Genomic DNA, 14723 nt, shown 5'->3' with positions numbered 1-14723 from the left:
ATTCTGAATTCACAGCAGTAAGATCTTGTTATGTACTTACTAATAATAACTTAAAAATCTTAGACTTCCCCATCTATAAAACCGTGACTTCAACAGATCTGTGTAAAACTTCAGTTGGCATCGTTAGCTTTGGTTAGGTGTTTTACAGCAAATAAACACTTTGAAGGTTGCCATGCTGAGGAAATCAGAAAAAGATACCTAAATTGTTAAAATTGTATCTTTATTGCAAATAAAGTTATTGTGATTTTACAGGATTTAAAAGACAAATCATAACAACTGAGTTTTAACAAGGGCTGCCAAAAATAGATGTTGATGCAATAAACATGTAAATGATAGTTCAACCCAATTCAGTCAAGCATATTACAATTCACTCTAGCATATTACAGTTCAATCAAGCATATTATACTTCACTCTAGCATATTACAACTCACTCCAGATGATTACAATTCACTTTAGTATAATACAATTCAGTCTAGTATATTACAATTCACTCTAACATATTACAATTGAATCAAGCATATTACGATTCAATCAAGCATATTACACTTCACTCTAGCATATTACAGTTCACTCTAGCATATTACAATTCAGGAAGCTTTAAAGGGAATGCATATATTTAAAAAAGCTGAAGACTACCATATATACTTGCTTTTAAGTAAAGTCCTATTTGCAAACAACATAGACCCTGATCTGCTGTTGCATACTTTGCTAGCAAATCAAGATCTGTGATGTTTGTTATACTGATTATTTCTGACAAATTGCACAGACCCTGGTCTGCCAGTGCTTTGTATGATGGCAGATCTGGGTCTTTGTAATTTGCAGTTGGATTTGAATTACATGCTAGTAAATATGATAACTACTTTAAAATTAATTTTTGATCACTCAATTAAACATTCTCCATTCCATGTAATATATTTTGAAATAAAGCATACATTGATTTTATTATATGCATGTAAGACATCCATGGCAACAAAATATAATTTCATTAAAAAATATGGATTGGATTTGAAAATTTACTTATTTTTTGTAAGGAATTAGAATTTGCTTTCATGAAGCTGCAAAATAAATGATATGTATGTTTATATTGTAGTGATTTTTGGCACTACAAATAAGTATTAATTTTTAAATTTCATGAAAGCAAAATCTAATTACTGAAGAACCTGAGTTTAAAGTACAGAGATCACATGCAAGTATGTTGGAACTGGGAGTACTTTGGTGGTTTTAAAAACTGAATGTTACTGCATTCATTTTATTTGATGTTGCTGGCTCTTATAGAGTTGCCTTGATGAAAAGAAATTCAGATATGCCATCATGTCATGTCATAATAGTGCATATAACACAGTAAGGTATTCAATTATGTAAAAACACATTATAATTGGTTCTCATTTTCTAAAATCAGTAATGAAATAAATTAGGTAGCAATATTGAAACAAAAATTTAGAATACTTAATGTGATACATGATAAATTCAGCATTATAAGTGTAAAAGTAGTATTATGAGGGGCTTTATAGTAAGGGGCAACAGTATTGCATGGGAACCATTCAGTGTAATGCCTTACTGTAAAAACACAACAAAGTACAAAACACATCTATCTTTTGTATAAAATGAAATGGAATGCATGACTATACTTACTTATAAAAGAATAGTTGAAATGGTGTTATAATGAAGAGGAGTGTTATGCATAACAAAAACTAACCATCTGAACTGAGTATTATTGAAGGAAGTATCAATATATGCATTAAATAAATATATATGCGTTAAACATCCATCATGGGGTGGCCGAGTGATCTAAAGCGCTCTCCATTACGGATCACTGCCATCTCACCTGTCTGTGTGGGTTCGAGTCTAGGATTTGGCTTATGTGGGTATGTGAGAAAGCTTGCCAGTAGCTTCTCATGGGTCAGTGGTTCTTCCCGGAGTTTTCCCGGGTTTTTCCTCCACCATTAATACTGTCTGCCATGCATAGCCTATCATGTGCTGAAAAATGGCGTTAAAACCCACAACAACATCATCCATCAAACATGGCAATGAAATGTAGTTTCCTTCGAAGCAAAATGATAAACTTGTACTTCTTGTGACAAAAGATTAATATAATCTCCCAGGAAAAAACAACTTGTGTTTCTCTGTATAAGAGACAAGTATTTTTAATATTTAATTTATATAAGTATGAAATACATTTTGGTTATATATATATATATATATATATATATATATATATATATATATATATACTGCAGAGCCCATATTAGAAGCTTGACATTCTTATCACTTTGGCATATGTGAACATGTCTGTTCTTACATCTGTTCATCTGGCCACACCGTCATTAAGCTCAAAGTTGAAATAAAAGGCTGGCTTGACAAAATGGGAATTTTGTGTTTGTGTGCATGTTCACACAGAGGCTGTATTAGCTGTAATACTTGCATTCTGCACTTACAAAATTATAACTAGAAAATCTCACTGAATAAAAAATTCAGAATAAGTACACATTAGCAATATTCAATCTCTCACATTACAGTATCTAAATATGAAAAGAGTTAGCTCCCTTTGGCAACAATATAGAAGGCATGCATCATGCGAGTTCTTATAAATTTGTAAAGTTCTAATTCATATTTTAGCAGCTATTCCCATCCCTCATGGTTTAGAAATGTCTACTTGTTTCAAGTTAATACTGAAAAGAAGGATGTGCTTATTAAGGCCCATATTTGTATTAAATCAAATACAACAGTGTGTGTGTGTGTGTATGTATGTACATGTGTGTGTGTGTGTGTGTGTGTATACACACACATAAAGAGGGCATAACTGATAACTGTTCTACTACAAAATCTAATCATTAATTGACCTTTACTAATTATCCTGAGACAAGGTAACAATTGCCTTTTTATATTTTGTAAAACTAATGAAAGACTGCAATCACCATTCAGTCTTTTCTTTAAATCAGTTTTAAAACAGTTTCAAATCTTTAATTCTTTTCTCAAGAAAAGACCAATCTGCAACTTTACTTCCAGCCCAGAATGCTCCACTTAAAGGCACTGCCTTGGCAACAAAAACATCATTAGGATAAACATGACACTTGAATGTATCGGAGGGTTTAAATACACCCATATACTGTCCATCAATAACTTCAGTGATGTTGTATCCATTAGGATCAGTTAGCCCTATACCATCCAGAGGTGTACTGAGTGGAATCCCGTTTCCGTTGTCCTGGGAGTAAAAATATACAAAGACAAAGCTGCCCTTTGGCATCACTGGTTTCAGCCATAACTCTAGATTAGAAAACTGAAACAACAAAATTAAAATAAATTAAAAAAATTAAAAAATCAATTACCTGTATTTCATTTACAAAAAAGAAAATGAGTATGCAGAGGACATGGGCTTGATAGCGCACACTACTATGATGTATAATGTATGATTTCAAAACCTTTAACAAAATTGTCTATCTGTAAATGAAGATAACTATTTACATTTTCTAGGCCAGAAAAAAAAACCTGTGTTTCACTCTCTACTCAAGAATCTAGTACTGTTAAACATCATACAGACTCCACTTCTCCTGAATTTTCAATCATACAAACCAACAGTGTTCCTCAAATACACGATTTATTCTGTACTAATTATCAATTATCTTGTCACAATTCATGTCAACATACAAGCTTATATGCTCACATATTGTACCCATCTTCTGTTCAAATTTATCCTTACCATCCAGATTCTTGAAGCCATGATACCCATTGGGTCTTGATCTATTTCTAAAAGTCGTTTGTTCAGAAGGAGTGCCTTTGATTCAGGTCGAATGTTCCGGAGATCGTTAGACATAACAAGAGGTGCTGACCACATGGCCCACATTGTCATCTGTACCCGCTGCTGGTAGTAACTCAGACCAAAGTCTCCCAAGACGATCTGAAATGCAAAAACATGATACAAACTGACCTGTCATATTGAACATGATCATTATATTTGGAAGATCATTAAGGAATACTTTCAGAAATCCTCCATTTTTAATGAGTCTCTGATAAAATTGTCCTTTACATCATTATAGGTCCTCTGTTTATGTAAACTATAAATACAGCTTCATTTTGAAGTACCTTGTCTTGTAGATTTTGTGATTGCCAAAAAACAAAAACTGGAAACGGTATACAAAAAAAACAGAAATGTAAATATTTTAAAAAATCCACAAATTTATTAAAATGAAAAATACACACAAAATGTTTATTCACAGTACGAATGAATCTGTTTGAATATCTCAAATCTCTGCCCATTTTGGACTAAAAATTCATGTTGGCTCCAGATTTATTTGAGACAGTGAGGTTTCCATCTTGCCTTAAATTTTGATGCCTTCCGTAAATGGTTTACATTGCTTCCCTGAAATTTAGTCCCAGATATCAATATGCCTTTCCCTAAGTTGCAACTGAATTTTTTTCAAATATTTATTGCCTGTTGACTTCCTTCCCATTTAAATGAGAAATTCATACTCAAAGATGTTTTATTCATAACAGTGCATGTAATTCTCAAACAAAACATCTAATTGTTACCATCAGGGGGAAAGAATGAATTTATATGAACAGATGTTAAAATAAATACAAATTCTAACATTATAAGAAAACTCTTTTTCTCTTCATAATTCAGATTTATTGATATTACTATTTTCAATAAATCGGGTATTCAAAATGTTTTATGAACTGAAAATAACTACACTGTGATTGCCAAAATATTCAATAGTCAAATGTTCAATGGTTAAGTACATAAAATGGAATGTCAATCATTTAACCTTTGGTAATTTACTCATAATTAACAAAATAAATGAATCAGTAAGCAGTGATGTAATATACAACTTTTGGCATACATATGAACGTTGTTGAAACCAGCTGGAATAATGTTAACAATCTTTATGAGGTACGGCATCTTGAGAAAAAAGTAATTTATACAGAAAAGCAAAAGACTTCGTTAGAAAAGCACTTTGTTGACAATTATTCCCAATGTGATTATAAGGAGTATTCAGTCATTAAACAATCTAGTTCCTCCCCTCTCCAGCTTTCATGATGTCCAGAACGAATGGCATCACTTTTATATTTTTGGAGTCCCTTGGTAACTTGCACTCTCATGTATAGTACAGTCTATGTATTGGACCCTGCTGGGTCCGAGTTATTAAGGGAGAGGTATATTTCTGAACAGTAATTATTTACACCTTTGCTATATATTTTTAATTCATTTACCTCAAAAGCAATCTAAATAAATGTCAGTTAAAATCAATAAAGATATGACTGTAAACTACATACAATTAGATCTTATTAAGAGAATTTTATTTTATATTAATACGTACTTGAGCTGATTTAAAATTGGCATTAATGATTTATTGAAATAAACCACAGTGGTTATTACCATACAAACTTGAAATACAACTATAAATATTGACTAATGTTTTAAAATGCATGCACCTTGGTAATATTACTACTTATCAATGATTTTGAAAAATATTTCTTTGCCAAATACAAAATGTTCATTGGAAATTAACAAGCCATCATGTCACATGGAACGATCTATTTTGTGTAAGGTCAGTTCTCAGCAAAGTTGTTGTTGTTGTTATAGGGTTTAACACCATTTTTCAGCACAAGATAGGCTATACATGGCGGCCAGTATTAATGGTGGAGGAAGAACCTCTCAGCAAAGTAAGAAACCAAGAAATGGTGGCTGGTTATTTCCAACCACCTTACCTCTTAACTGACTCCATGATAATCAGCTGTATAAACTGTCCCAATGATAGTTTTACATGGGCTCATAGAAGAACTGCTTACTGTTTATACAGACTACATGCTTCATACATGTATAGCATTGGTCACAAATTGAAATTTGAAAACATGGCATTGTCACGGTTTGTAGGAGTAAAAAACTTTGTTTTTTGTGCGATGGATCGGAGCAATGGATGAGTTCCATGGGTATAATGTGTACAATTCAACAGGGATAATTCTTGAAGATTTCAGGACTTCACTCAAGTCCTTTCACTTTTTCATAAAAGTATTTGCAAATATATTTCCCAAACCTTGTTCTAATCTTACATTTAAGCTGGCTAAATTGATTTCAAGAATATATACTGCATTCTGTTCCAGCCAGCTACCCAAGAGATAAAATAGTTTTAGGCTGTTTAATTGTATGTGGTGGGGGGTAAAGAAGTTTAGGCAGGCAAGGTAAAACAATGGCTGGCTGTAAGATGCAACTCTCAATTGGTGAAACCCATTTTAGAGCATTGGATGGCAGTTTATCTCTTCACATAATCTATACCTACCATATCAGGATCAAAGAATCCACCTGGTCCAGTATGAGTCTGGAAGAGGGCATTGTTATCACCATAGTACTTAATTATTCCCTTGATGCTGTCCCAGGAATCGCTGACATCCCAAAAATTACGCCAAACATTACAGGTCTTTGCAATATTCGTGTAATTACTCTGCAAAGAAATATTATCCAGCAAAATAAATATGCATAATTATATGTATTGACATAGTACACCATAACATAACCTGAAACTAACAGATGATTCTCGATCATGCTAATTTTATACAACAAATGACTGATTACTCCTGTTTTGATCCTCTCTACAGTGTTTAGTGAGTAATCCATCTACATTCTGATTCATCCAGATATCTATATGGATACTGACAGAGAGGGGTCATACATTGGACATAATTAAGATCCAAGTTATAACCTTTGCCCTAACAGGTAAAATGTCATATGGGCAGAAACTTCAAATCTTACCTCAATCAATCCTGATGAGCTGGTCTTAAAAGATATTGATAGAGAATGCTTATACATTGAACTCAAGATTTTTTAAATAATAATCCTTGCCCTTATAGGCAAAAAGTCATGTGACCTGGAACTTCGAGTCTGACCTAAATTGTGATGAGCTGATATTGAAAGAAAGATGTTCTTCTTCTTGTTTGCATGAAGACACCTGACCTCTGACCTTGAATCTATGGTATTTCAAAGGGGGGGGGGGAGTAAAGTTTTGTCTGGGATCTAACAGCTGTCATTGATCCTTGATAACAGGTTTTTATAATAAAATGGATGGGAATTTTTCTTTAAATTACAATAAAACTATTTGATGGATGTATAAAGAACAAGACCTTGATCTTTTTAACCAAAATGTGGAATGATAATTTGTAATTTTGTAAGATATTGGTGCACAGAACACTTAATTCAAGGACTGCATAAACTCAAACAGACTATAATTGTTTATAGTGGAACAATGCCACACAAACTGAACATTGAACTTAGGTCTGAGGTAGGGAACACCTGGGCTTTTATCATAGGTCTGAGGTAGGGAACACCTGGGCTTTTATCATAGGTCTGAGATAGGGAACACCTGGGCTTTTATCATAGGTCTGAGGTAGGGAACACCTGGGCTTTTATCATAGGTCTAAGGTAGGGAACACCTGGGCTTTTATCATAGGTCTGAGGTAGGGAACACCTGGACTTTCATCATAGGTCTAAGGTAGGGAACACCTGGGCTTTTATCATAGGTCTGAGGTAGGGAACACCTGGGCTTCATTTCTAACTTGACTCTTCTTGCTTTATCAAAAAAGATAAAAAAAAACAGATGTAGCTAGTGAATCTGGACTACAAACTAATGGACGAACATTCTGAAACCATCACCAAATCAGAAGAGTTAAAAAGTAATGGTGAAATGAAATAGCGGAAGAAATGTAGAATTGAGAATTATTTATATTGTAATATTAATTTATAAGAATTATTTGTATGAAAATTCTTAATTTATAAAAAATAAATAAATTTTAGTGCTAAACAAAAATAACAGCTGTGTCGTATGTATTTGCAAAAAGCTGCACACTAATTACATGCCTGTTTTCTGGACATTTTAAAAACTTGATTGATCCCTGGTTCCAACATATGTATTAGTTAGTGTCCACCCACTTAAGATAATGGCTCTCTCTCAGTTCTCCTGATTTCCACCAAATAAAAGAACAACTAAAGTCATGTCATCACTACAGTTGTGAAGAGTACATAGTGTTGCTGTTAGAACATTTACAACAAAATCAGTAATATACAAAGAATAACATTTGGTTTCGTGTGCATGTGCTGACAAGAGACCTGGATTTTGTTGTACATGTGAATACTAAAATGCAATCCTAAGAAAAGCATGGAAGGGAGGTAATAGTGGCCCAGCTCTGATGACAAATCATATTCATTCCAATATAAGTATAAATTGCAATTCTGACTTCAAGTGCTAAGAAGGTATTGGAATATCATTATGCAAGAAATTTTCAACCAAGCCCAGAAGTAGGTCACAGTGACTCAGTGTGGGCATGTGATACATCGTTCATCTCAAGGTACAAGTTTAGCTTCAACAGGTGCACTGAAATAAGAGTTGCAGCTTAGAAAAGGAGGATATATAGATAAACAGATATTTAAACAGATAGACACGATTGGATTGAAATAGTAAATTATTTATACCATCACTTTTCAAAGTACATGTAAGGATTTTTAAAAAATGAGGTAACCGCTATGAAGTATATATGAGTAAACCATACTGGCATCTGTTTTTGAAACTCGTACAGGGGCCATTCACAGGAAAACAAAATCGGTCGACCAGTCTTATTCAGGTAAAAGGACATAGCAGGATAACCTGAAAAACAAAATAAATATTAATCATTCATAACACTGTAAAATGAAAGCAGTGAAGGTTTTCAAAGAAGGCTAAAAAAAAGGTATAGCAGTCATCAAAATGAATAAATATGATAACTGTATGCTGATAATTAAGAGTCCTTTCTTCGTGAAGAGGTTATTCTTCTTTCTCAACATTTAGGGAAAAAGTGCAATATTCCTAGCATTTCATATGGGCAGCCAAATGTTGCATACAATTGTAACAAAAGCAGAGAGTGGCTGAAATTGGACCCCTAATGGTGTTTTGAACTTTGAAAGGATAAACCTGTTTAAGCCCTGGAATAGCTTACTATCAAAATGTTTCCAGTAATACTGCATCCAAGGCACAGTGAAAATGAAACTGCCAAGGTTGACAAATGACAGACATTAATGACAAATGGCTGCTTTATGTATACCATGTACTTGTACAACCACACTTACACCTGCACAAGATCACATTACCATCTTTTTACCAGACTCACCAGATCACAATACCATCCTTTTTCCAGACTCACAAAATCACTTTACCATCCTTTCTGCCAGACTTGCAAGATCACCTTACCATTCTTTTATCAGAATCACAAGATCACATGACCATCCTTTTACCAGACCACGTCACAAAAATGAACTGCCTAACTTGTCAATTTAAACTTCCTAAAGGACTAAGGCAGAGTGACTTCTGTGCCTATACTTTGTACATTTTAACCATCTCAGATTTGATAACATACATGTCTAAGTACTCAAGTGACGGGACAAATTTCCTAAACAAGATAAACCAATACATTTTCTGCCTCATTTCATTCCAAAAAACTCTTCTGTTTACTGCTCGTCTCTGTAAATGTTGTTATTCTTTACCAAACTTATCATCCTGTGGGTTGGAATTACAGCCATCAAATTTAAGAAGGTCCACTTGCCAATCAGCAAATGTCTCAGCATCCAGCTGCATGTAGAACTCACTGCCAGGGTATCCTGCACATGTCCTGGTACCAAAATCCTCATATATTCCCAGCTTTAGGCCACGAGAGTGCATCTAGAAGGCAAAGTTGTGAATTTATCAATTATATTTCAATTTATTACTTACTGTTCAAATACATGATTTACATTTGCTCTAATTATTTTAAAATCTTCATACTACTATAGACTTGTGCTTTTCTTGAATGAGTATTAATAGAAATTGCTGCTCTAGTATAGGCTACTCTTTTAAATATGTGTGTGTGTGTGTGTGTGTGTGTGTGTGTGTGTTATAGCTAACTGCATTAATATGATATTTAGGTCACTACAGCATTGGACAAGAGTGAGTAACTGTTTGCATTTAATGAACTTGACTGAACTGCTTCGAAGAATAAGTATGTATGTATAAACATTTACTCATCCACTCCTTGTTTCTTGTGTTTTCATTGCACAAAGGTGAGTCACATAAGTCCCAGTATGAGAAAAATATCAGATCAGTTTGATTTGACATCATACAGTGATATCATTTTGTCACCAAGTCTTTCATTGTTTCTTGGCCATGCGTCCCTCTAAAAATCATGGGAAGTAATGTGCAAAGAGATCATTAAGGTCATGATTTGGGTAAATTCCATGCAAAGAGATCATAAAGGTCATGATTTGGGTAAATTCCATGTAAAGAGATCATTAAGGTCATGATTTGGGTAAATTCCATGCGAAGAGATCATTAATGTCATCATGTGGGTAAATTCCATGCAAGGAGATCATTAAGGTCATGATTTGGGTAAATTCCATGCAAAGAGATAATTAAGGTCATCATTTGGGTAAATTCCATGCAAGAGATAATTAAGGACATCATTTGGGTAAATTACATGAACAATCTGATGGTGACCTCGAATGATCATGAGTCAGTAAGAAAATGTTTATATGCATGGATAAATATGTACATGATCCTATTCAATTTTCTCATCATATCCTAAAATACACTGATAGTGATCATTTATGAGATTATGTGTGATGTAAAACAGCTGCACCTTTACTTTTGAAGCAAAAGGAACATTAAGTAAATAAAAAAGAAACTAATTACAGCAGAAAACAGGCAGTCATGAATTAATCCATTACTAATTTCTTTGCTCACTCTCAGCTGAAATAATACAAACAATTATAGGATGCATTCAAATGATTCACTATCTCTCTCTGTAAGAGGACTCTTTTGACACACATTGATTTACACTTCCATATATTGACAATAAGGATGCATTCACATGACTGGACATCTGTCTCTCCAAGAGGAATAATTGTTAAAACTTTATTTACACTTCAAGAAAAAAATATACAATAAATTTGTGGTTTTTAATAAAGAAACATTTGGAGAAAATGAATCTCCTTTGGTATGAAAACTACATGGAAATAAAACTTTAAATTCAGCTTCAGATACTGTCAAGGTTTGAAAGGTCTGGCTCAAATTTGGGTAGGGTTGTCATAGAAAAATGTTGGAGGTAACAGGTGAAAATGACTCATCATAGTAAACATTGCATGGTCCCAACAGATCACTCACAATATAAATCATGTATGTATTCAAGCAGTACAACCTTATATGATCAAACAGTCGAGAATGGAACAATTTCAACTGTTTTATGCAGGTGACTGGTAAACTGCAGTAAAATAAATATAGGGAATGTAGCAGTCAGTGGGGAAAATAAATAACTGACTGAACATGAGAGAGATTTACAAGTACATACAGACAGAATGTGAATATTATTAGACTGTATCTGTACATCACATACAATGTAACACTGGCTGATAAGGTTGCACACACTGAGGAGACATAAATTCCTTTGCCCAACTTTTTCATATAAGTAACTATACCATCTAATTCTGAGCTACTTTCCATACATCCCCTCATGCTGGGTTAGAAGGTCAATATTGTTGTCTCCAATATTACACAGATCTTACATATCTGACCAAGCCTGTAATTCCATTTGGGAATCTGAGAGGGTCAGCCTGTAGTCGGCCATCTTTGTCTCTACTCTCAGCCAGCCAGCAGTCATCCAAACTTACATATTCATAACCTGCATCACGGTAACCATCGGCAACCATTTGATCTGCCATGTCCATGAAAAGTTTCTCACTGTAATGAAATGATAAATCATACAATATCAAAACTAGCACTGACTTTTTTTTAGATCTATTACAGAACTAATAAAAATAATATCGACTTTTTTCAGATCCATTACTGATAAATTTGTTTCTTGCAAAGAAAAACTACATACTCCATGACAATGTCTCCAAAAGACACTGGCTAAATACTCTAAAAATCATAATTAAATGGGCTTTAAAAGGGGGGGGCTACCTCAGTAACAAGCATTCTTAGAAAAATATTTCTTCAAAATAATCACTGTTTGAAAATAAGCCAAATAAACTAATTTATCCATTCCTTATGCGTGTATGGGTGAAAGGCAGCAAAGACCACAGTGCTGTCTTTGATTGGTTAGACATGCAAGTCCTCAACTTGAAACAGACCTGTCAATTTAATGCTCAGTAAAGATAAACCTGAATGTTAATTTCAAATGCCATAAGCTCAATCATTTTCACCAATACAAATTACAGCTAATTCTAGGGTATCATGTTGTCTTACTGTAAACATATATAATTCTGCCACATGCAGATCTATGTTGTTCATTATGTTCATTATTTCAACAAAGACCATGGGCCGTGCTCTGCTGGTGCAATATGGGAGAAACTGAAAGACCTAATATTGCTCTTCTAATGCTAATTATGTTTCTAATTAGATAATTAGTAAAATTATATGTTCTGACCTCATTCTGATTATTCCTTTCTCTAATCAACCATATTCTCTAAGTCTGATTGCCAAGTTTAACTACAGAACATGTTCAATAATTTGCACATATAGAAAATAAGAATATACAGAAAATAAGCATATATAAATTAAATACAGAGAAATTGAGCATGTATAGAAAAAGAGCATAAATAGACATGAAGCATATATAGAAATTAAGTTTATTTTACATTAACTAGTTTTCAAATAATCACTTTATGCTCATCATGCAGATATTTTTTTTTTTAAATTTAGGTACCAGATGCTTATAGTGAAAGGTCTTAATAATAGTACTTGTCTACCTGATACAATTATCCATGTCTGTAATGCAGTTTGTATTACAAGTGAAACGGGTCCATGATAACCATCCCATGGGTGGAGTTCTGGCCAGCCCATTGTCAAGGCAACAAACAAATTTGGTTGACAGAATACTCAAAATCACAACAGTTGACCAAAGTATCTTCATTCCTGAAACTGGAATATAATATGCTGGGTAGGATCATATAGTTAAGATATAGGTCTGTGAAAAAATTCTTTTGTCTTGAAATCAAGGACAAGTTAAAATTGTTGCTAGACAAATAAATTTGCATATTAATATTTTCAGTGACTTCATATGTATACATTTTTAAGCTTGATAAAAAACAATTTGAAGAAAAAATTGATTCTGGGCACATGTCACTATTTTGGATTTTTTTTTGCCATGAAATGTAAAACTACACTATCAATGTAACATAGTGATATGATCTTAATTACTGAATCAGTTTAGCTGATTTGTTAAAGAAATTAACTCATACTTCGCACATTCATCGTAGAGCAATCCATTTCATATTTCTCATTAGGAAATTTTATTTATTTGCCCATCAATTATCAAGATTTACCATGGATTACAGTTTCATCAACATCTATGACCACCCTAACATAACATTCTTAGTCAAAAATGCACTCTCAAATTTCAGAACTTGTTATCAAATAGATGTATACAGGTAAATAAATCTAACGGGCATAGCATTTTATCGCACTGACAGATCTGAAATTAATAGTTCAGTGATTCAAGCCATAATCCCTCTTCAAGATTAATGTCAAATTTTGAGGCAAGGATATCATGCCTACTAAAGACAACTTTGGTAGCAATCTCATTAAATAAAGAATGTATACCCTTACCTGCAAGACAGGTAACATATATATATATATATATATATATATATATATATATATATATATATATATATATATATATATATATATATATTAAAAGCAAAACCATGTATGGGGTGTATATAATAGCAACAAGTTTTCATGTATTCCATCCTGAGATGATTATTTGCAAAAAACACTCTCTGGCCATCCATAAAAAAGATTAATTCCTAATAGTAACCACATTCATTAAGTTGACTGCAATTAACAATCTTATGATTGTCTGTAAAAATAAACTTGTATCATTATCCATTGGCCACTCATCAATAATATCGTTAGAACTGTATTATTCCTTATGTTACCAAAAGAACAAATGTATTAAGCTCAATAAACATTCTGGGTATAATGTCATCATTTTAAACCAACTTTTATAAAATTTTCGGTGTACATGAAACACTTAGACTTAGGGTTAAAGGTCAGTTACGTTTTGTTACATTTTATGCCAGATTGAAATCAAGCCTAATAAAAATGCAATTAGCAAGGACAGTATGCATTCTGATCGCCATTATCAAACCACACTATGTTCCGATAAAGACGATCTGGAAGAAAACAAATTCTTGATTGAGACAGACTTTGAAATGAGAACAAGACCGGCTCATGTCTACTGTCAAGCAATGTATTGTGGTTGCATGTACATACGTTAGTCTCTACAATTAGCCATAACATTATTATTTGTATGTGTCACGCATAAGTATACGTGTTGCGAGTAAATTTCAATCTACACACATACATAAGTAAACAATACTTTGTGCTTCGAGCATTACCCCTAATGTAAGGCAAACTATCTCCTTCCGGACAGTAGCGGGGTGTAGTTTTACCATTCACCTCGAATACACGTGATTTTGATCATGTGACTTGATGTTTACAGTGGAGATTGTGGTATATCTAAACTCAGTTCCAAAGACCGGCTCAAGTCGTAGTGAACGAAATATTGAAGCACTTCTATGTTCGCATACTTAAACGGTAACATACGTTCATACGCTTGAAAAATTATGGAATTACCTTCTCGAATAATAGGGACATCTTTCTAAATAAATATGATAGCAACTAAATATTTCTGAACAGTCTAGAAGAAAAGTTTATGGAGACAGCCAA

The 14723-nt window shown here is 33.3% G+C and overlaps 1 protein-coding gene across 1 annotated transcript; it reads right to left on the bottom strand.

Annotated features, from left to right (window-relative positions):
* Positions 1-203: 203 nt before the first annotated feature.
* Positions 204-14458, bottom strand: LOC149798473 (alpha-N-acetylgalactosaminidase-like). The gene is made up of 8 exons (XM_089963671.1): positions 14393-14458; positions 12737-12908; positions 11552-11726; positions 9503-9677; positions 8536-8630; positions 6276-6437; positions 3698-3895; positions 204-3277 (listed from the first exon to the last, which is right to left on the bottom strand). The coding sequence occupies exons 2-8, from the start codon at positions 12898-12900 to the stop codon at positions 2942-2944; spliced, it is 1305 nt and encodes a 434-aa protein (XP_089819797.1). The 5' UTR covers positions 12901-12908; positions 14393-14458; the 3' UTR covers positions 204-2941.
* Positions 14459-14723: the final 265 nt, after the last annotated feature.

This window comes from Sinohyriopsis cumingii, chromosome 6, assembly GCF_028554795.1.
Source record: "Sinohyriopsis cumingii isolate HCF-2022 chromosome 6, ASM2855479v2, whole genome shotgun sequence".
Taxonomy (NCBI): domain Eukaryota; kingdom Metazoa; phylum Mollusca; class Bivalvia; order Unionida; family Unionidae; genus Sinohyriopsis; species Sinohyriopsis cumingii.
This window is presented reverse-complemented; position numbering and strand designations above follow the sequence as displayed.